The sequence below is a fragment of the Physeter macrocephalus genome, unplaced genomic scaffold, assembly GCF_002837175.3.
Source record: "Physeter macrocephalus isolate SW-GA unplaced genomic scaffold, ASM283717v5 random_22, whole genome shotgun sequence".
Lineage (NCBI taxonomy): Eukaryota > Metazoa > Chordata > Mammalia > Artiodactyla > Physeteridae > Physeter > Physeter macrocephalus.
Genome location: NW_021145312.1, coordinates 62,387 through 82,634, shown reverse-complemented (window position 1 = coordinate 82,634; position 20,248 = coordinate 62,387). Strand labels below are relative to the sequence as shown.

Below are 20,248 nucleotides of genomic sequence, written 5' to 3'. Positions count from 1 at the left end.
TACACTGTCCTCAGGAAGTCTCCCTCCTTTCTCCTGCAAAAAAAAAAAAAAAAAAAAAAAAAAAGAGCCTTCCAGCCAGAGGGGAATCTAGGGCAGCAAAGAGACGGCCCGAGCACATTCTGGCAGGAAGGCCAACTGCCAACGGCCTGGACAGACTGAGGCTGCAGGCGCAGTGGTTAGGAGCTTGGGTTCTGAGGGGCCACCAACCTGGGACCACATCCCAGCACCCCCGCAAGAAAGGGCAGCCTGGCCTGCACAGCTGCACCTCAGTCAATGAGCGACCAGCCCCCGTTTCAGCAGAGCCCTTCCCAGTGGCCGCGATGAGGGCCGGCAGGGGTCACCTCCACACACAGGCTAGTGGCCCAGCCAAGGTCACTCTGTGGACGGCCCGGAGTGCTGCTTCAGGAGACCCCGGCAGGTACCCAGGGTTTCTGTGACTCTCAGGGGCTCACCGGATGGGGACTCCCCAGAGGGGTACCCCAGATGAGGCTGCTAGCGAGCTGGGCGCTGGGGCTGCAGAAGGACCACTTCTCCTCCCACCTCCCCTTTGCTCTCTCCCCCTCCTGCCTATGCAGCAGCCTTGACTGCAGCAAACTCCTCTGGGCCAGGGGCTACAGCAGAAAAGGAGAAAAAACCTCTCCCACGGCCGTGGAGCGGGGGAGCCGGGGGCCTGGATGGTGGGGCTGGGGGTCGGGGAGACATCCAAACCACCCTGCAGCTCAGAAGCCCCCGTGCCAGCACCCGCAGCCCCTCTCTTTCCAGCACTCAGGCCGCAGTCTAGGCTGCCGCCAGGAGCTGGGCCCTCCGGGGCCTCCTGGCACAGGAGTCAGCGAGGGGGATGGGGGAGGGGGAGTGCTGCCACACTCTGTCCTTCTGCTTAACGGTCAGACCACGCGGCTCGGAATCCTGCCTGGACGCTTGCTGGCCATGCTCGGTCCTGCTGCGGCAGCTCGCCTGCTGAGCTCATCAAACGACATCAAGACACTGTGACCTCTGGCGGGGAGGGCAGTCTTTCCTCCTGCAGCCTCCCACCCCCAGCCCCACGAGGAGGTACAGCCGAGGCCCTGATGTGCTGGGACAGGGCCTACTGGCCATGGTGGGGCGGCTGCAGGGTCCCCAGCTCCTGCAGGACCTCCCTGGGGGATGGGCTCCAAAACAGGACCCAGAGGGGAGAGCAAGGATCTGTGCTGGGGCCACAGGGCTGTACCAGGCCGCTTCCTCGGGATGCAGAGAACCCTGTCATTCTGGGTCCCTGAGCCCCAGGGGAAAGAGAGACAGGCAGACAGAAGGTCGGGGGGGGGTGGGGGAAGAGACAGACACAGACACAGAGAAGAGGAGAACCCTGTGTTCTCACTGTTACCGAGGACCCAGGTCCACAGCCCACCCTGTGGGGATGGGCACAGAGGCAGGAAGTCACCCCAGCGTATACACTACCAACGCCCGTGTATCCAACCAGCAGGTAAATGCACCGACCAGGGAGACCCAGCACCCGGGACAGCTGCAGTCCTGCTGGCCACCTCTGACAAGGACAGTGGGCTGAACTATCCCCCTCTGGCTGCAAGCACCTCAGGGCTGGTGGGTCCCCGCCACCTGCCCTGCTCTGTCTCTCTCTGCCTCTGGGCCAAGCGAAGCAGCACGTGCTCTGGGGTTAGCAGCAGTGAGATCCACTGCTCGGAGCCCACACCCCAAAGGCGACAGGGCCTGAGCTCTGGCCACACACAGCAGCCCTGAAGACAGAGGCGCGGCGCCACCCTCCTTCCTGGACCTCGGCTGTTACGTTGTCGTTGAAACCCGAGACTCTCCCTGCCATAGGCCTGCCGTGGCAAACAGACCTGCCCAGGCCTCTCCCTGCCTTTCTGTTTTGCCTTCTGTTTTCCTTTCTCCAACATCCAAAGGTACCTTCGCAAGGATAAGCAGGCCTGCAGTCTGCCTAGCCCCTGGCTCCGCAGGGATCCTGCAAATGACATCAGATAGCAAGAAGGATGGAGTGGCAGGGTTGGAAGAAATAAGAGGCAACAACGCCAACTGGTAACTCCAGACATCATGGCTCTTCCCCAACCCAGGGTGGGCCCGGGAAGGAGTTGCCAGAAATGGGCCAGGAGAGAAGACCCCGTGTCAGGCCCAGGCAGAGAGCTGCTGGCCCCTGCCCCCGGCCCACAGCTGGGGTGACAGAGGCCTCCTCCCATCCCGCCCCACACTCTCAGCGCCGGATCTATAGCTCATCTCTGCAGATGAAGCCAGGGCACAGCCCAGCCCTCACTCCCGTCAGGACACCCAACACACACAGGCACAAGGAGGAAACCCACGGCCTGAGCCCTTGCTGAGGACAGGAGGGGAAACGTGGGAGGCTTGGGAAGGACCCCCGAGACCCACGAAGGCTCACTGCAGTGGGGAGAGCACCTCTTTTCTCATATGGGTTCCAGATGGAGCAACCCAGCTCCCCTAAAGAACAGCAAAGCCCTTCGAGGCCTGCCTCCTGCCTGACACCCCAGCCCACTGCTCCTCCCCTCCCCCCCCCGCCCCAAAGCACCATCTGCATCACTCACTGTGGAGCTTGTCCTGATATATTACCTCCCCCAGTGAACCCCTGCGGTATCAGGGGACTGCGGCTGGGTTTCACACCTATCACTGCAGCCCCCAGAGAGCTTCTACAGCACTAAACACACGTTCAGAGACAAAGGGGAGAAAGCTGAAGAGAATCACCAAGGGAAAGAGAAAGAGACAGAGCCCCTGGTCCCCCATCCAAGCCCGAGGGGCCCTCCCCTCCGCCCAGGCGCACGCTGTGGGTGGGGACGGCGGCCTCTGGCACTGCCGCTCAGGCTGCGGAACACAGCAGTGGGGACAAGCTGACCGCAGTGGTGCAGAGCCCGGGGCCGGAGCCAGACGGCCTGCACCGGGACCCGCTCCACCACTTCCGGCCGTGACCTTGGGCTCGTCACCACACCTCATCTGTAGGTGGAAGCTAATAACACTGCCCATCTCATACGGCTACTGGGGGCATCCGCAAACAGTAAGAATTAGCTTTAATGATTTGGGGTAAGAACCGATGCTTTGAACACACAGTCAGTGCTCACAAGACGTGATGGAATCACGGAACGCTGGAGCTCAAAGGGGCCTCAGCTGCTGTTGTCGACACAACCCGCTGGCCTCACCGACGAGGGACAGGAATGGACGTGCTGAGGTCGCTTGGATGCAGAGACAGGCCTGACACTCAGGTGTCCCTACTCCCAGGTCAACACCGCTCATTCCTGCGGTGTTTGGTCAGCACTTCCCAGGTGTGTGCCAGGTGCCAGCGAGGAGCTAGGAAAGGCAGACGGGGCGGGGATGAGACGAGGCCAGGAGCGCAGGGGGGCAGGGAAGGGAGGCACGTGCGCTCTGAGCGTGCGGTCAGCAGAGGCTCCCCAACAAAGTGACCGGTGAGCTGAGAAGGAACGCACAGGCGCGACAGGAGGTGAGCAGGGGGCAGGGGAGGAGGAGGCAGAGGGGACCGCCGGCGCTGGTGCCAGGACTGAATACACAAGGCCGGGAGCCCTCGTGCTGGCTGCCGGTCTCCACCACACTCACAGGAAAGCCAGCTTACCTCCCAGGGTTCATTGCCAGCCAGCGTTTCAGCACCTGGGCCAAGTCTACTTAACAGGACTGCACGCTCCCTAAGGGCAGCAATGACCGCGTGGGGTTTGCCCGCAGGCACCCTGGGGTGTAGCACGACCCAGAGCCGGGCACACGGCAGGCCCTGGAGGGAGGCCACGCTCCGGCCAAAGCTTCCGTCTGAGCAGCACTGGCCAGGGCGCGGGGGCCAAGCAGACCCTCCAGTCCTGCGGGCCGACGCCTCGCAACGGACGCGGGGCAGCGACCACTCACACACCTTCTGCGTCCACGGTCTCCTTCATGACGATCTCCACCCGCTCCACGCGGTGCCGGCTCCAGAGGCCGTCCAGGGCCTTGCGGTTCTGGTCTCGGAAAGGCAGGATCTGGGCCACCACCTGCCAGGGAAGGAGACTGTGGTGCTGTGGTTCCTCTCAGGACGAAGAGGGACTCCTGACCCAAGGAAGGGCCCCCAGCCCCTCTACCCGCTGCTCAGAAGAGACGCCCTCGGAAGCAACGGTCCCTGCACGCCAGGGCGTCACAGCCCAGTAAGGACTCCAGAAACCTCTCAGTAACCTATCCAGGGTTACCAGCTTTTTATTTTGCAAAGAAAGGAAATATTTAAGGATTCTCTATCTTCTATTACTATCAATTTTTAATAAAAGATATTTTAACATGAAAAATGGAGCAAGAAAAGCTTCAAATTGAATACCATCCAGTTGTTGTTGTTCTTTTTTTTTCTAATTTTTCCCATAAACAAGTGAAAAAACCTAGCAGGATGGGCCAGTGGCCTGAGGCCCTGTCTTTGGAACGCTGCAACTGCCAACAGGGCTGGTCGGAGGCGATGCCTCTGCCCCAGGTGACCGTGTGGTGCCCCCCCTGAGGCCCTGGGCCCACGTCCCGGGCAGCACCAGAGAACACGGGTGCTCGTGCACCCTCTGCCGCGGTTTCCGGGAAGAGGTGTCCCGAAGGGGCCCTGAAGGTACGTTCAGAGAGAACGGGCCCGCTGACGAGCATCACCCAGGAGGCCAGCCCCTCGCTCCACCACAGGGCCTGGATGAGGAGCACGGACTTAGGGTCCCTATTACATTTTAAGATCTCGCTACCAGCCTTCTGGTTCAAAACAGAACTCAGGAAGAACAAGGTACTGAGAAAGAGCCGACGGGTGCGGATAAGGTGGTTAATTCTAATTCCCGTAGCACGCCCAGCTGGAAGCCAGGTCCAGACCCCAGAGTCTCAGGGCCCCCTCTGCAGGGAATGCAGGGCAACGCGGAGACATCAGAGCCCGAACCCTGGCCGGGAAACAAGGAGGACAGGACACACTAAGGACAGGAGGCCGGACGCGGGGACATCAGAGCCCGAACCCTGGCCGGGAAACAAGGAGGACAGGACACACTAAGGACAGGAGGCCGGACGCGGGGACATGGCCAAGCAGTCCTGCCCTTTGCCACTCAGCGCCTCTCCTCCGGCCTCTTCCCTCCCGCCCGCCGTCAAGATGACCATGGGAGCCCAGATTCCGCGACGCCTTCAGGCCCAATTCCGCCATCGGTGTGGCCCTGTGGACGGGGTCTACCCGCACCAGCTCCCTCCACCCCAGCGGGCTCCCAGCTGCAGGCTCACCTGCTTGCCCAGGTAATGGTCCACCCGGTACATCTCCTCCTCTTGGAAAAAGCTCCCAAGCTCTGTGGCCAGCTGCTGGGCTGAGCGGTGGTCACGGCCAAAGGGTTTCTCAAGGACAACGCGCAGCCAGGCACCTGGGCCTGGACGGCAGCTGCTGTTAATGCTGCGGGCAATCTCTGCATAGGCGAAGGGTGGCACCGAGAAGTAGAAAATCCTGCCGGCCTCCTGGAGGCCTTCACGCTGGACCCGGGCCTCAATGTCCTCGCTCAGGGCCAGATAGTCCTCAGGTGTCTTCAGGCGGCGGTACTCGCTCAGCTGCTGGAACTGAGCCTTGAGTTCAGCACAGCGACCGGGAGCTGTGTCCCTGGGGCAGGAGAGGGACTCCAGGACCTTGGCTATGACCTCCTGGCCCTGCTTGGTGCTCGTCAGAGCGGTCCCGTGGAAGCGAAAACTGTGGCTCTTCCCCGCCTCCTCCAGGTACAGCTGGAACAGCCCCTGCCATAGGTATTTTCTGGCCAGGTCCCCGGTGGCTCCCAGCAGGATTACGGAGACGTGTCCCTGGAGCTCCTGGGCCTGCAGGCAGCCCAGCAGGGCCATGCACACGGCCGCCATGAGCATATTCCAAGCGCCTGCGTGCCTGGGGCACATGGGGAAGACAGACAAGGAACAAGGAAGGATGAGACACGGCTCAGGCGGCTGCGATGCGGGAGGGAAACACACTTCTAGGTTATCAAACACTTCCTGCCTGGCAAGAAACAGCCACCTGGTTCTCAGGAAAATGTTACAGTCCCACAGCTTCCCTCTCCCTCCTCAGCAGCTTGGCTTCTCTGCCTCAGTGGGTCAGGAGCCTGCCCCGTACACAAGGACGACGCCACTTGCTAGAGGTGGGCCATTCTGCCGCAGGAGCAGGGCAAGGTGGCACCAGCCGTCAGGGAGGCCCCAGTGCTGCCGTGTGCTTCGAGCTGTCCACTCCACGACCGAGGCCAGTCTCGTCCACAAGCACGGGTGGCCGGGACCATCGGAGCAGCAAGCAGGCCTTGGTCTTGGATGATGGCTGGAACTTTGGGAGGAGACATCACTGCCCCCTCACTTCCTCCTCTGCTCTTCCCTTGTCTACTGGGCTCCAAGCACAAAATGATCACTCATCACCGCTACAGCACAGTGACCAAAAACACGGACTCCGGAACCAACTGGCTGAGTCTGAATCCCAGCTCAGCCCTTACTCTGAACAATTATTTAACCTCTCTGGGACTTCCCTGGACGTCCAGTGAGTAAGACTCTGTGCTCCCAATGCAGGGGGCCTGGGTTTGATCCCCCGTCAGGGAACTAGATCCCGTATGCATGCCACAACTAAAAGATCCTGTGTGCCGCAACTAAGACCCAGCGCAGCCAAAATAAATAAACAAACAGACATTTTCAAAAAAAATTATTTAACCTCTCTGTACCTCAGTTTCCTCATCGGAAATGGGGGTATTAGTGGTACCTACACCATAGGGCTGTTAAAAGGATAAAATGAGTTAACATTGAAAACATGTTTAGGACAATGCCTATCTCCTATGATGCACTATATAAGTGTAGCTATCATTATGGAATATTGCTAATAGGAGCAAACGCTGAAAGCTAGCATGTGTCCAACACGGAGCTAAGCACTTCTGTGCATTGGCTCTCACTGAATCCAGACAAGAGCCCTGAAAAGAACCAGTGGAGGGGGTACTATCATAGCCCCCCCCCATTTTGCAGATAGACAAGCTGAGGCTCAGGCAGGTGAAGGTCCCGTGGTGGGAAAGCGGGGAGCCAGGCAGGCACCGGGCTCCTTGGCTCCAGAGCTGATGGACAGCAATTGCACACTGCAGCCTCGCCAAGGTGAGCCTAACTTCTTGGCTAGTTTTCAGCCTCAAATTTGAAGCAGCTGACATGCAGGAAAGGCGAGAGGCCTTGGACCTGTCACAAATGCACCAGAGGGTTTAATTTCTCTGGGCTTCCGCTCTGACCAAGGCTGTAGGGCTTGATACGCTCAGCTCAATTCCTACTCCATGGCTCTCCCATTCTCCAGTTTCCTGCCAAGGCCAATGCTTTGAAGGAAAGGCAGAGGAAGTGGGAGGAAAGCAACACGGGTTCTCAGACATAGGTGGGGGGACCGGGGCCCAGCCTGGGGTGCGGGAAGACTGAAGAAGGAACAATAATAATTATTATATGGCACTTATTATACGGCAAGTATTCTCCCGATAAAGGATTAACAAAATCCTCAGCAATGAGGCTACAGTCTAGTTATACAGATAGGGACACTGAGGTTTAAAGAAATAGCAGGACTTCTGAAAAGGCCCTGCAGCCCTTCCCACATCCCTTTACCATCCCCTATATCAAGGGGCCAGACCTGCCCCTGACTCTGACATCGACCCCCTCCTCTCACTTTGCCCTGTGCCTCTTCCCCATCTCTCTTGAGATCCATCTCCAAGATGGCCCTGGTTAATGGCCAAACCAAGATGAGGTTCCAGCAACAGTGTCTGCACCAGAATCTATAGGACACCAGACATTCCCATCATTGGAGATTTAACTGAAGAACCAAGGGACCACATGAGCAGCCCCCCAGCTTCCTCTTCCACTGTCCCTTTATCTGCACTCACGCCCAAATCCACAGATGGCCCGGAGAACCATTCCACTTTCTTCTCCTGCTTTCCTGTCCTTGGCCCTTCAAGCATTTCTTTCTCACCTGGCAACCGCCCCTGTCTGGAGGGAAGGAAAAGCTGCAAGGTCAGTGCAGGAAAGAGGCAGCGAGAAATCTGAAGCCCAGAGAACAGCCTAGAGAAGGAGGAGCCGCCAGCTGGCAGCCGTGTCTCAGAGCTCCTGACCGGATACTGGTAGCCAGAGGTCTGGACGTGCCTGGATGGGCAGGTGAGGGAGCCCCGAGGGCCAGCACGTCTACCCCACCCCAGAAAACTGCAGAAAGCCGTGACGCTTGGACGCGTGGCCTGAGCTGACCCCTGGGCCTCGATTTAACCCTGTTGTGACTCTGAAGTCCGCTGCAGTCTTCCCTGCCCAGCCCTGTCCAGCCTCCCAGTTCTCAGGTTAGCCGCCCTTATCTCTTGCTTACCTCCCCGGCCTCCTTTAAACAAACACAGATCAGAAATATCAGTTACTGCAACACGGTTGCTTACTCTGTGGTTGCTAAACAACCAGGGAACCACCCTTTCCTAAACAAGTCAGGGGGTGTGGCTCTGTGTGTTTGGTTTTCTTATCACCATGTTTTTTAACCTTAACAGTGTTTCTCAAACTTATATGTGCTTATGAATCTCTTGCGGAGCTTTTTTTTCTTTTTCCTTTCTTTTTTTTTTTTTTTTTTTTTTGCGGTACGCGGGCCTCTCACTGTTGTGGCCTCTCCCATTGCAGAGCACAGGCTCCGGACGCGCAGGCTCAGCGGCCATGGCTGACGGGCCCAGCTGCTCCACGGCATGTGGGATCCTCCCGGACCGGGACACGAACCCGTGTCCCCTGCATCGGCAGGCGGACTCTCAACCACTGCACCACCAGGGAAGCCCTCTTGCGGAGCTTTTTAAAATGCAGATTCTGATGCAGAGGAGCCAGGGATGGGGCCTAAGGTGCTGAAAGCTGGTCCAAAGAGCCCAGGAGAAGGACTCTGGAACACTGAGCGGTGAAGCCCAGAGCCAGGGCTGTTGTCAGAGGAGCATCAGATGAGCTGGAGGGTTTTCAACCTGCCTCCGACTCCCTTCACCAAGGCAACGAACCTCTGATCCAGCAGGCCCAGGGCAGGTGCAAACATGGGTATTTCAAAGCAGCCTCGAATGGCTGAGACTTGCCCATCCCCCTGCAAAACCTGGTTGCTAACGACCTCGAGCCTAATACCCGACGTTTACCAAGCAGTCAGCGCGTGCCAGACGACGTAAATGCACTGTCTCAACCTTCCCTCAAAACACTGCTGGGAAGGAGTTCTGCAAGGACGCCCATTTTACGGATGAGGAAACAGCAGGTGAAGTCAACTGTTGAGTCCCAGAGCCTGAGGCCCCCGTCACCGTGTTAAATAGCTCCCCTAGTCGAGTGGAGGAAGGTGGCCTTTGGGTAAGAGGATGGGCTCAAGGCCACCTCGGAGCTGTGCGACCCAATTAAGTCACCTAGTCAGTCCTCACCTTACAAGTGGGCTAATACCCCCAAACTAACAGAGGCTTGCGGAGATGAGCTGAGATGGTAAAAGGCTTGCCATTTCCTCCTCTCAGGGTCTACAGAGCCCAGCCCTGCAGACAGCACAGGACACACCCCAGCATCTGCTGGTCCTTACACCCTGAGAGGAGGAAGACGGGTGCACAGGTGTCCTCCCTGCTGCCCCGACAGAGAATAAACAGGCTCAGAGAAGCCCAATTACGTCAAAGTCGAGGTCAGGGTCCCCGCCCTGGAGCAGAGGGGAGGTCACAGGGAACCAGATGGCTCTACACCCACCTGTGGCCCAAACTGCTCTTGGGCTGCGAGGCTCTGCTTTTGAAGGACTTTCTGAAGCACTTCCTCCTGCCTCCTTGCCTACTCTGAGAGGAACGGGCTGTGAAATACAACTCCTAAGATTACATACTTGAACTTAGCCAAAAAGCACGGAAGTGGCATTCCAACGGCTGCTCCTGCTATCCATTGCTTCTGTTTCTAATTAATAAGTAAGAAAACTATTAGTGCAAAGTTTGAGCCGCTCCAGGACAGGAGGACAGTGTATTAGACTGTGGATTGGAACACACGATGATCCTTCCCCAGAAAAATCTAAACACCACGTAACCTTGAACATGCCTGTACCCTGGTGGGCCTCAGTTTCCCCATCTGTGAAGAGATGGAGCTAAAGGACCTCTACAGCACTTTCCTGCTCCTAAACTCTGTTTTCCAAGGAAAGAAGATAACATCTCTATTATCAGGGAGACGGCCACAGCCTTTCTGTAAGGGCAGTTTAGTGCCTGCAGCCTTAGGCCAACGGAGCAGGGCCGGGAAATAAAGGACTGAAATAGGAAGCATGGAGCTGATAACTGAGTGTCACCCAGAAGTTAAGGCCAAACTCTTCGAAGCTGTAACTTCAGTGTGTGGAGGATGCAGTTTCATTTACGACAATTATTATTCAAGATACTTGCCAGAAACACACTACGCTACCAAGTGAGGTGCCGCGGAGACATCCTCTGGGGGCGACAAGGCTCATCCCAGAGTCGGGGCTGACCGGGCCCACGTCCAGGGTCCAGGGCACCTCTGGCTGCCCCCAGCTCCAGGGTGAGGGGTTCCTGCCAGGCATCCTGGGAGACTCACCTTGTAAAGTGCGGCTCTGCTAACATCCCCAAAGCTGCGAGCACTGACATGGCCAGCCAGAGGGTATGGACCAGAAGCGGGGTTCCTGTCTGTTCTGCCCAAAGTGAAAGAGGCAGATGTGGGGTGTACCCAGGACCAGTCCCGGCACAGCCCCAGCCTGAGCGGGCGCTCCAGCAGCAGAGCCGTTTCTGGGAAACCACAGGCCGAAGCACCTCTGATTCTGCGGTCCCAGCAGACAAGCGGCAGGAGCAAGGAGCTGGGAGGTGAACGCCAGTGGCTGCTGCCGCTCTGATCCCTTTCCCAATGCCACGTTGACACCTTTGACCTCTACCTTCTGTTTGCCCAGCAGGAGGAAGGGGGATTTCCTTCAAATCACAGCTCAGGAGCTTGGAATGTTTAAAAGAATGCATGGGAGTAAAACAAGAGTTCAAAGTGAAGGTGACTTTTAGCTAAAGTACAAGGGGAAGTGCCCAGTCCCTTCTACACTCGACAACTCCAATATGTTTCCTGCACTCTCTCCTTTGCGTTCTGGGTCCTCCGTACATCCCCAAGCAGATGCCAGCTGGACCCTTCGCGATGAACTGTGACCTGCATGCGTCCCCCTCAAGGCTGGACAGCGGACGGAATCCATAAGGTCAGCTCTGAGGCTTTTTCCTCCCTAATCTCAGAGAACCTTTATTCCCTTCACCTCGTTAGGTATCAATCCTGGGTCCCTGTGACCCAAGTGGTAATGCTGGAGCCACCGCATACCTGCACACAGGATGCCATTGCTAAATCTTCAGGCATTTGTCAGGTCAGTTGTTAAACACAGCCATTATTAAAAACTGAATTACACAAATTTATAACCAAAGAAGTTATATTAAAAACAAAGGGATTAGGGGAATTCTTTGGTGGTCCAGTGGTTAGGACTCCAAGCTTTCACTGCAAAGGGCCCGGGTTCAATCCCTGGTCAGGGAACTAAGATCCCGCAAGCCGTGTGGCTCAGCCAAAGAAAAAAATAAATAAATAAAACTCTTAAAACAAAAACAAAACAAACAAAGGTATTAAATACTCAAAACTCAACACTCCCTAATTGATTTACTTCATTTTACTATTACCTATGCTCTTGACATTGTTTAACCTATTGTGTCCATAACGTGAAGATAGATCCTCTGTAACGGTGTGCTTGAGGCTGGCCAGCGTGGGAACATTTACACAGCAGGTGTCTGTCGGCAAATGCCATTAACCTGCCTCCCCACCACCAACCGCCACCCTTTCAGAGGTTGTTAAACATTCACCAGCACACAAATGCCCATACACCAAGTGGTTACTTCCAGTCTGGACTTTCTCCCCCTAAACTCCCTTCTCGTACAATCAACTACGACTCTGACACCAACAGCTGGATGCCCGCAAGACTTAACCACGTTCAAAACTGAACTGACTTATCTCCCAAATGTTCCAAATGCAGACCTTCCCCATCCCTGGCAAATGGCACCTCAAACCTTCCAGGTGTCAGGCCAGAAACCCTGGGGTCATCCGATCTGTCAGCAAGTCCTATAGTTTCTGCGACCAGCACTTATCTAGCATACGACTACCTCCCACCGTTCTCACCTCCTTCCACCTCTGCACTCTGGCCCCAGCCACCATCGCCTCTGTCCGGACCACTGTAGGAACCAGCGCACTGGCCTCCCGTTTCTATCTTCGCCCGAACCCAGCAGAGTGATCTGTTTATAGCATCAGTCAGATAGCGTCATTCTTCTGTTCGGTGGCCTGCGGGGTCTACACATTCTGGCCTCCCATCTAGTACCTCTTTGGTCTTTTCTCCTATTCTCTGCCCCTCTCTGGGCTCCAGCCACCCATCCTCCTGCCTCAGGGCCTTTGTACTTGCTGTTCCCGCTGCCTGACCTACTTTTCCCTGCAGATGTCCACGTGGTCCACTCCCTCACTAACGGCAATTCTTTGCTGAAATGTCACCTTCTCAGTGAGGCTTTCTCAGCCGACTCTGAGTAAAATCGTAAACCTCCAACCCTCATCTCATCCCCTGCTTTATTTCTCCCCCTAGTACATATCTGTATGTGATAAGTATATTTATTTTGTTTATTGTCTGTCACCCCTCCGCTCAAAAACGTAAGTGCCAATGAGGACAGGGGTTTTGTGATTTGTTCACCGCCCACCCCCAGGGCCTGGCACACAGAAGGCACACTATAAATATCTGCTGAGTGAACAGGAGAATTCCCATCGCCCAAGACCACCAGCACCTGCGTGTGAATGATGGCACGAAGGAATAAATCTCTAACGGTGACTTCAAGCACTGTGACACAGCACACAACAGCAGCAGCTCACTACTTGAAATGATACTATGAACAATAAAAGAGAATATAGAGTATTTAACTAAATGCCAAATACCGGGCTAAGAGCTTCACAGGCACCATGCCATGTAATTCTTGCCACAGCTTGTGAGATAGGTACTATTTTTTTTTTTTTTTTTTTTTTGTGGTACATGGGCCTCTCACTGCTGTGGCCTCTCCCGTTGCGGAGCACAGGCTCCGGACGCGCAGGCTCAGCGGCCATGGCTCACGGGCCCAGCCGCTCCGCGGCACGTGGGATCCTCCCGGACCGGGGCACGAACCCGCGTCCCCTGCATCGGCAGGCGGACTCTCAACCACTGCGCCACCAGGGAAGCCCCGACAGGTACTATTATTATCCCCATTTTTATAATGAGTAGAGAGAAAACTAAGGTGCAGAGAGATAAAATAACTTACTGAGGGTCAGATAGCTCAGAGGTGAGAGGATTTGAATGCAGGCAGCCTGGTTCCAGCACTTACTTCCCACCTACCTGTAAAACGTGTGACTACAACCCCAAATAGGAAATTTAAAACACTGTTTTAGGGACGTTCCTGGTGGGGCAGTGGTTGAAGATCCGCCTGCCAATGCAGGGGACACGGGGTCGAGCCCTGGTCCGGGAAGAGCCCACATGCCACGGCAACTAAGCCCGTGCGCCACAACTACTGAGCCTGCGCTCTACAGCCCTTGAGCCACAACTACTGAATCCCGCACACCACAACTACTGAAGCCCGTGCGCCTAGAGCCCGTGCTCCGCAACAAAAGAAGCCACCGCAATGAGAAGCCCGCGCACCACAACGAAGAGTAGCCCCCGCTCACCGCAACTAGAGAAGGCCTGCGCACAGCAACGAAGACCCAATGCAGCCAAAAATAAATAAATAAATTACAAAAAAAACCCCAAAAAACCGCACTGTTTTAGTGTGGACACTGATTCTGCTCCCCTCCAAGACTGGAATGACAGTGGTCTAAACACTCACGTAAGCGGCCCAAGCTGGTCGGCAGCTCTGCTTCCCTGCTGTGAATGGCCGTGGCCTCCCATGTCCACTCCAACAGTGTTTCACTCACCTTCGTTCTGACATCATGAAAACACTGTATTTAAGCCTGAGTTGCTTTCTTTAAACCTGGAAGGCCCTTTGCCGGGGAAGGGCTCGTTTCTGGACTCCTTAGCCACTTAGTAGCTGTGTGAGCTTACACAAGTTATTTAACCTCTCCCAACCTTGACCACCGAGTGGGAAAACAAGTTGATGAGAAGCACAAAAGGAGAAAATCCATATAAAGCACTTGGCACGATGCTTGGCACGCAGTAAGCGCCCGAGAAATGTTAGCCTCTGTCTTTATTAAACCAAGAACATCATGAGTAAAGCGAATTCTCTTGCTTGTCTCTTGGAACTGCTGCAGAACCAATTAACTTCCCACAACAGAAAAAAATGCCAAGGAACAGCACATCGACAACTTTGTGACCTTCCAGTCACACTGATGAAAAATCAAAGGGGTATAATGCTGAGATGGTTAAAAAAAGTCCCCACCCCAGCCCATGAGGGGTTTATAATCTGGCCCAAAGAATACAGGAGTAGAGTAAACCTCTAACTCTGCAGCCCTGGGCCTTTCACGTAACTACTCAGGGCCTTTTCTCCGGCTGGAAAATGGGGATCATCCACCTCATTTAAGGTCTGGGGGAAAACCCCCCGCATCCTGACGGTGAAAATACTTTGAGAGGTAATGGTGGTAAGAGGTCTCCTAGACAGAGAGCCACCCAGCTCCCCGCTCAGGGCAACAAAAAGCAAAAGCAGACATCCTGCTCTGCCCATGGGTTAGGGCCTGGCAGAGTCCGTGGTGAATGTGGCAACAAGCAATGACATTTTGCCTCGTTCCATCACTAAAGTGAGAAGTGGATAGGCCACAGATGACCAAAGGTGCCTCCTGGTTTCCCTTTGTCTGCCCACAGATTTGACTGTTTCTCTTTTAAACAGCCTAAAACCAACCATCTGACAATAAGAGTCACTTAGTAAATTCTAGTCTTTGGATAAAAATAACTTTGAATGTTTGCCTGGAGTGGTTATTGGCTGAGCAGTTATGTACCTCAAAGAAACATGTACACAAAATACTGCCTAAAAACGAGCTCTGTGCAGGCCAAACACTGAGCCTTTTTATCTCAGGTGCTCCTAAAACTTGCCAAAAGATTAGCCTCATAAGCTGATCACTGTAGAAAATGTACAACAGAATTTAAAATACACCCAGCCTGCTGGATGCTGGTGGGGGACCTCGACGCCCAAGAAGACAGGAGGAACCCCCAAACGAACCGGTAGGATGTGGGGGGACTGAGCAGAGAGGAGAAGTGGAGGCTGGAGGGTGCCACTGAGGGGTGGCTGAGAGCAGGGAGGGGTTCCCACTCCTGGAGGGACTGCTGGGGGCTCGGATTAGCGGGGGAGTACACCCAGCATTTCCTCTGCCCAGTCGTCTAGGGAAGCCTGCCCAGTTATTGGGCTGGGTCCTAGCCCACCCTCAGAGGCCCCCTCAGGGCCCCGTTTGTCCTGGGGGCGTAAGAGGGAGGCCTGGGGAGAACAGGAAAGGCAGGCGGGAGGGGCCCTCCATGACCAGAGGAGCGGAGCGGGAGAGGAGCAGAGGGTGTTGGCCCCGCCCACTCGACCCTGGGAAGCATTCTGGGCTCCCAGGTGGGGTTCCCCCACCCCCTGAGAACAGAGGCGGGAGGCACGCCTGGGTCCCTTCTGTTCCACTGAGCCTAAGCCCCACCCCCCACCCCTGCCGGGGCCTTTTCCAGCCCTGTGGTCCTAAGCATAGGCCCCACCCAGCACCCAAACCCCGCCCCTGCTTAGGCCCTGCCCTTCACAGCCAAGGTCTTTTCCACCTTTTTTTTTTTCCTCCTCTTTTTTACTATTGCGGTTCTGTTTTACCTTCCGGTTGTTGTTTCATCTATATTTTTATTTTTATAGTCTTTCTAACATATCTGTTCATTTCCTAGTCTAATTTTTTTACTTTGTTATTGTTCTCTCTCTCTCTTTTTTTTTTTTTTTTTTTTGCCACCCCACACGGCATGCCAGACCTTGGTTCACAAGCTGGGTGTTGGGCCGAAGCTCCTGTGATGGGAGCTCCAAATATGAACCCTGGACAAACAGAGAACCTCAGATCCTAGGGAATATTCATCAGAGTGAGGTCTCCCGGAGGTCCTCATCTCAGCACCAAGACCAGCTCTACCCAACAGCCTACAAGCTCCAGTGTTGGAAGCCTCAGGCCAAACAACCAGTACGACAGGAACACAACACAATCCAACTCATCCAAAAAAAAAAAAAAAAAATGAGATGGCAAAAAAATATGTCACAGATGAAGGAGCAAGGTAAAATCCTACAAGATCAAATAAATGAAAAGGAAATAAGCAATCTACCTGAAAAAGAATTCAGAGTAATGATAGTAAAGATGATCCAGAATCTCAGAAATAGAATGGAGGCACGGATTGAGAAAATACAAGAAATGTTTAACAAAGATCTAGAAGAACTAAAAAACAAACAAACAGAGATGAATAACACAATAATTGAAATGAAAAATACCCTAGAAGGAATCCATAACAGAATAATGGAGGGAGAAGAACGAATAAGTGAGCTGGAAGACAAAATGGCAGAAATAACTGCCAAGGAGCAGAATAAAGAAAAAAGAATGAAAAGAATTGAAGACAGTCTCGGAGACCTCTGGGACAACACTAAACGCACCAACGTTCGAATTATAGGGGTCCCAGAAGAAGAAGAGAAAAAGAAAGGGTCTGAGAAAATATCTGAAGAGATTATAATGGAAAAGTTCCCTAACATGGGAAAGGAAATAGTCACCCAAGTCCAGGAAGCACAGAGAGTCCCATACAGGATAATCCCTAGGAGAAACACACCAAGACACATATTAATCAAACTAACACAAATTAACTTCAAAGAAAAAATATTAAAAGCAGCAAGGGAAAAACACAAAATAACATACAAAGGAATCCCATAAGGTTATCAGCTGATTTTTCAGTGGATACTCTGCAGGCCAGAAGGGAGTGGCAGGATATACTTAAAGTGATGAAAGAGAAAAAACTACAACCAAGATTACTAATACTGTTACAAGAGATAAGGAAGGACACTACATAATGATCAAGGGATCAATCCAAGAAGATATTAACAATTATAAATGTTTATGCACCCAACATAGGAGCACTTCAATACATAAGGCAAATGCTAACAACCATGAAAGGGGAAATCAACAGTAACACAGTAACAGTAGGGAACTTTAACACCCCACTTACACAAATGGACAGACCATCTAAACAGAAAATAAATAAGGAAACACAAGCTTTAAATGACACAATACACCAGATGGATTTAATTGATATTTATAGAATATTCCACCTGAAAGTGGCAGAATACACTTTCTTCTCAAGTGCACATGGAACATTCTTCAGGAGAGATCACATCTTGGGTCACAAATCAAGCCTCAGAAAATTTAAGAAAATTGAAATTGTATCAAGCGTCTTTTCTCACCACAACGCTATGAGATTGGAAACCAATTACAGGGAAAAAAAACTGAAAAAAAACACAAATACTAAAGGCTAAAGGCTAAACAGTGCACTACTAAATAACCAAGAGATCACTGAAGAAATCGAAGAAGAAATAAAAAATACATAGAAACAAATGACAACGACAACCCAAAACTTATGGGACACAGCAAAAACAATTCTAAGAGAGAAGTTTATAGCAATTCAATCTCACCTCAAGAAACAAGAAAAATCTCAAATAAACAATCCAACCCTACACGTAAAGCAACTAGAGACAGAAGAACAAAGAAAACCCAAAGTCAGTAGAAGGAAAGAAGTCATAAAGATCAGAGCAGAAATAAATGAAATACAAACGAAGAAAACAATAGCAAAGATCAATAAAACTAAAAGCTGGTTCTTTGAGAAGATAAACAAAATTGATAAACCCTTAGCCAGCCTCATCAAGAAAAAAAGGGAGAAGAGGCAAATCAATAAAATTAGAAATGAAAAAGCAGAAATCACAACTGACACTGCAGAAATACAAAGGATTATAAGAGACTACTACAAACAAGTATATGCCAATAAAATGCACAACCATGAAGAAATGGACAAATTCTTGGCAAGGGACAATTTTCCAAGACTGAACCAGGTCCAACAAACAAAAGTCCAGGACCAGATGGCTTCACAGGCAAATTCTACCAAACATTTAGAGAAGAGCTAACACCGATCCTTCTCAAACTCTTCCAAAAAATTGCAGAGGGAGGAACACTCCCTAATTCATTCTATGAAGCCACCATCTCCCTGATACCAAAACCAGAAGAAGATATCACAAAAAAAGAAAATTATACACCAATATTACTGATGAACATAGATGCAAAAATCCTGAACAAAATACTAGCAAACAGAATCCAACAGCATATTAAAAGGATCATACAGCACGATCAAGTGGTACTTATCCCAGGGATGCAAGGATTCTTCAATATACACAAATCAATCACTGTGATACAACACATTAACAAATCAAGGATCATCTCAATATATGCAGAAAAAGCTTTTGGCAAAATTCAACACCCATTTATGTTAAAAACTCTCCAGAAAATGGGCATAGAGGGAAACTACCTCCACATAATAAAGGCCATATATGACAAACCCACAGCAAACATCATACTCAGTGGTGAAAAACTGAAAGCATTTCCACATGATCAGGAACAAGACAAGATTCCACTCTTGCCACTCTTATTCAACATAGTTTTGGAAATCCTAGCCATGGCAATTAGAGAAGAAAAAGAAATAAAAGGAATAGAAACCGGAAAAGAAGTAAAACTGTCACTGTTTGCAGATGACACGATACTATACATAGAAAATCCTAAAGATGCCACCAGAAAACTACTAGAACTAATCAATGAATTTGGTAAGGTTGCAAGATACAAAATTAATGCAAAGAAATCTCTGACATTCCTATACACTAACAACGAAAAATCAGAAAGAGAAATTAAGGAAACAATCCCATTTACCATCACAACAGAAAGAATAAAATACTTAGGAATAAACCTAGCTAAGAAGGTGAAAGATGTGCACTCAGAAAACTATAAAACACTGATGAAAGAAATCAAAGATGACATAAACAGATGGAGAAATATACCATGTTCTTGGATTGAAAGAATCAATATTGTGAAAATGACTATACTACCCAAGCAATCTACAGATTCAATGCAATCCCTATCAAACTACCAATGGCATTCTTCACAGAATTAGACAAAAAAGTTTACAATTCATATGGAAACACAAAAGTCCCCAAATAGCCAAAGCAATCTTGAGAAAGAAAAACAGAGCGGGAGGATTCAGGCTCCCCAACTTCAAACTATACTACAAAGCTACAGTAATCAAGACAGTATTGTACTGGCACAAAAACAGAAATATAGATCAATGGTACAAGATAGAAAGCCCAGAGATAGACCCACGCACATATGGTCACCTAATTTACAACAAAAGAGGCAAGAACATACAATGGAGAAAAGACAGCCTCTTCAATAAGTGGTGCTGGGAAAACTGGACAGCTACATGTAAAAGAATGAAATTAGAACACTACCTAACACCATACACAAAAATAAACTCCAAATGGATTAAAGACCTAAATGTAAGACCAGACACTACAAAACTCTTAGAAGAAGACTTCCCTGGTGGCACAGTGGTTAAGAATCTGCCTGCCAATGCAGGAGACACGGGTTCGAGCCCTGGTCCGGGAAGATCCCACATGCCGAGGAGCAACTAAGCCCTTGTGCCACAACTACCGCGCCTGCATGCTAGAGCCCATGAGCCACAACTACTGAGCCCGCGTGCCACAACTACTGAAGCCGTCGCACCTAGAGCCGGTGCTCTGCAACAAGAGAAGCCACGGTAATGAGAAGCCCGCGCACTGCAACGAAGAGTAGCCCCCGCTCGCCACGACTAGAGAAAGCCCGTGTGCAGCAGCGAAGACCCAATGCAGCCAAAAATAAATAAATAAGTACATATATTAAAAAAATAAAAAACTCTTATAGGAAAACATAGGAAAAACACTCTTTGACATAAACCACAGCAAGATCTTTTTTGGCCCACCTCCTAGAGTAATGAAAATTAAAACAAAAATAAACAAATGGGACCTAATGAAGCTTAAAAGCTTTTGCACAGCAAAGGAAACCATAAACAAGCCGAAAAGACAACCCTCAGAATGGGAGAAAATATTTGCAAATGAAACAACGGACAAAGGATTAATCTCCAAAATAAACAAACAGCTCACGGAGCTCAATATCAAAAAAACAAACAGTCCAATTAAAAAATGGGCGGAAGACCTAAATAGACATTTCACCAAAGAAGACATACAGATGGCCAAGAGGCACATGAAAAGATGCTCAACATCACTAATTATTAGAGAAATGCAAATCA

The 20,248-nt window shown here is 51.6% G+C and overlaps 1 protein-coding gene across 6 annotated transcripts in view; it reads right to left on the bottom strand.

Moving 5' to 3' along the window:
* The window catches only part of H6PD (hexose-6-phosphate dehydrogenase/glucose 1-dehydrogenase), a 36,861-nt gene that overhangs the window by 14,836 nt on the left and 1,777 nt on the right, over positions 1-20,248 (bottom strand). The window contains exons 1-3 of one of the 6 annotated variants that reach the window (XM_055082158.1): positions 10,489-11,325; positions 5,206-5,842; positions 3,866-3,983 (exon numbers count right to left, since the gene is read on the bottom strand). In XM_055082158.1, the coding sequence (XP_054938133.1) occupies positions 3,866-3,983; positions 5,206-5,842; positions 10,489-10,898 (1,165 nt within the window). In that variant the 5' untranslated portion in view covers positions 10,899-11,325. Of the gene's footprint in view, positions 1-3,865; positions 3,984-5,205; positions 6,409-7,915; positions 7,948-9,654; positions 10,432-10,488; positions 11,326-20,248 lie in introns of those variants that run through there. The other 5 variants (XM_028483396.2, XM_028483394.2, XM_028483395.2 and 2 more) reach the window with 5 other exon arrangements.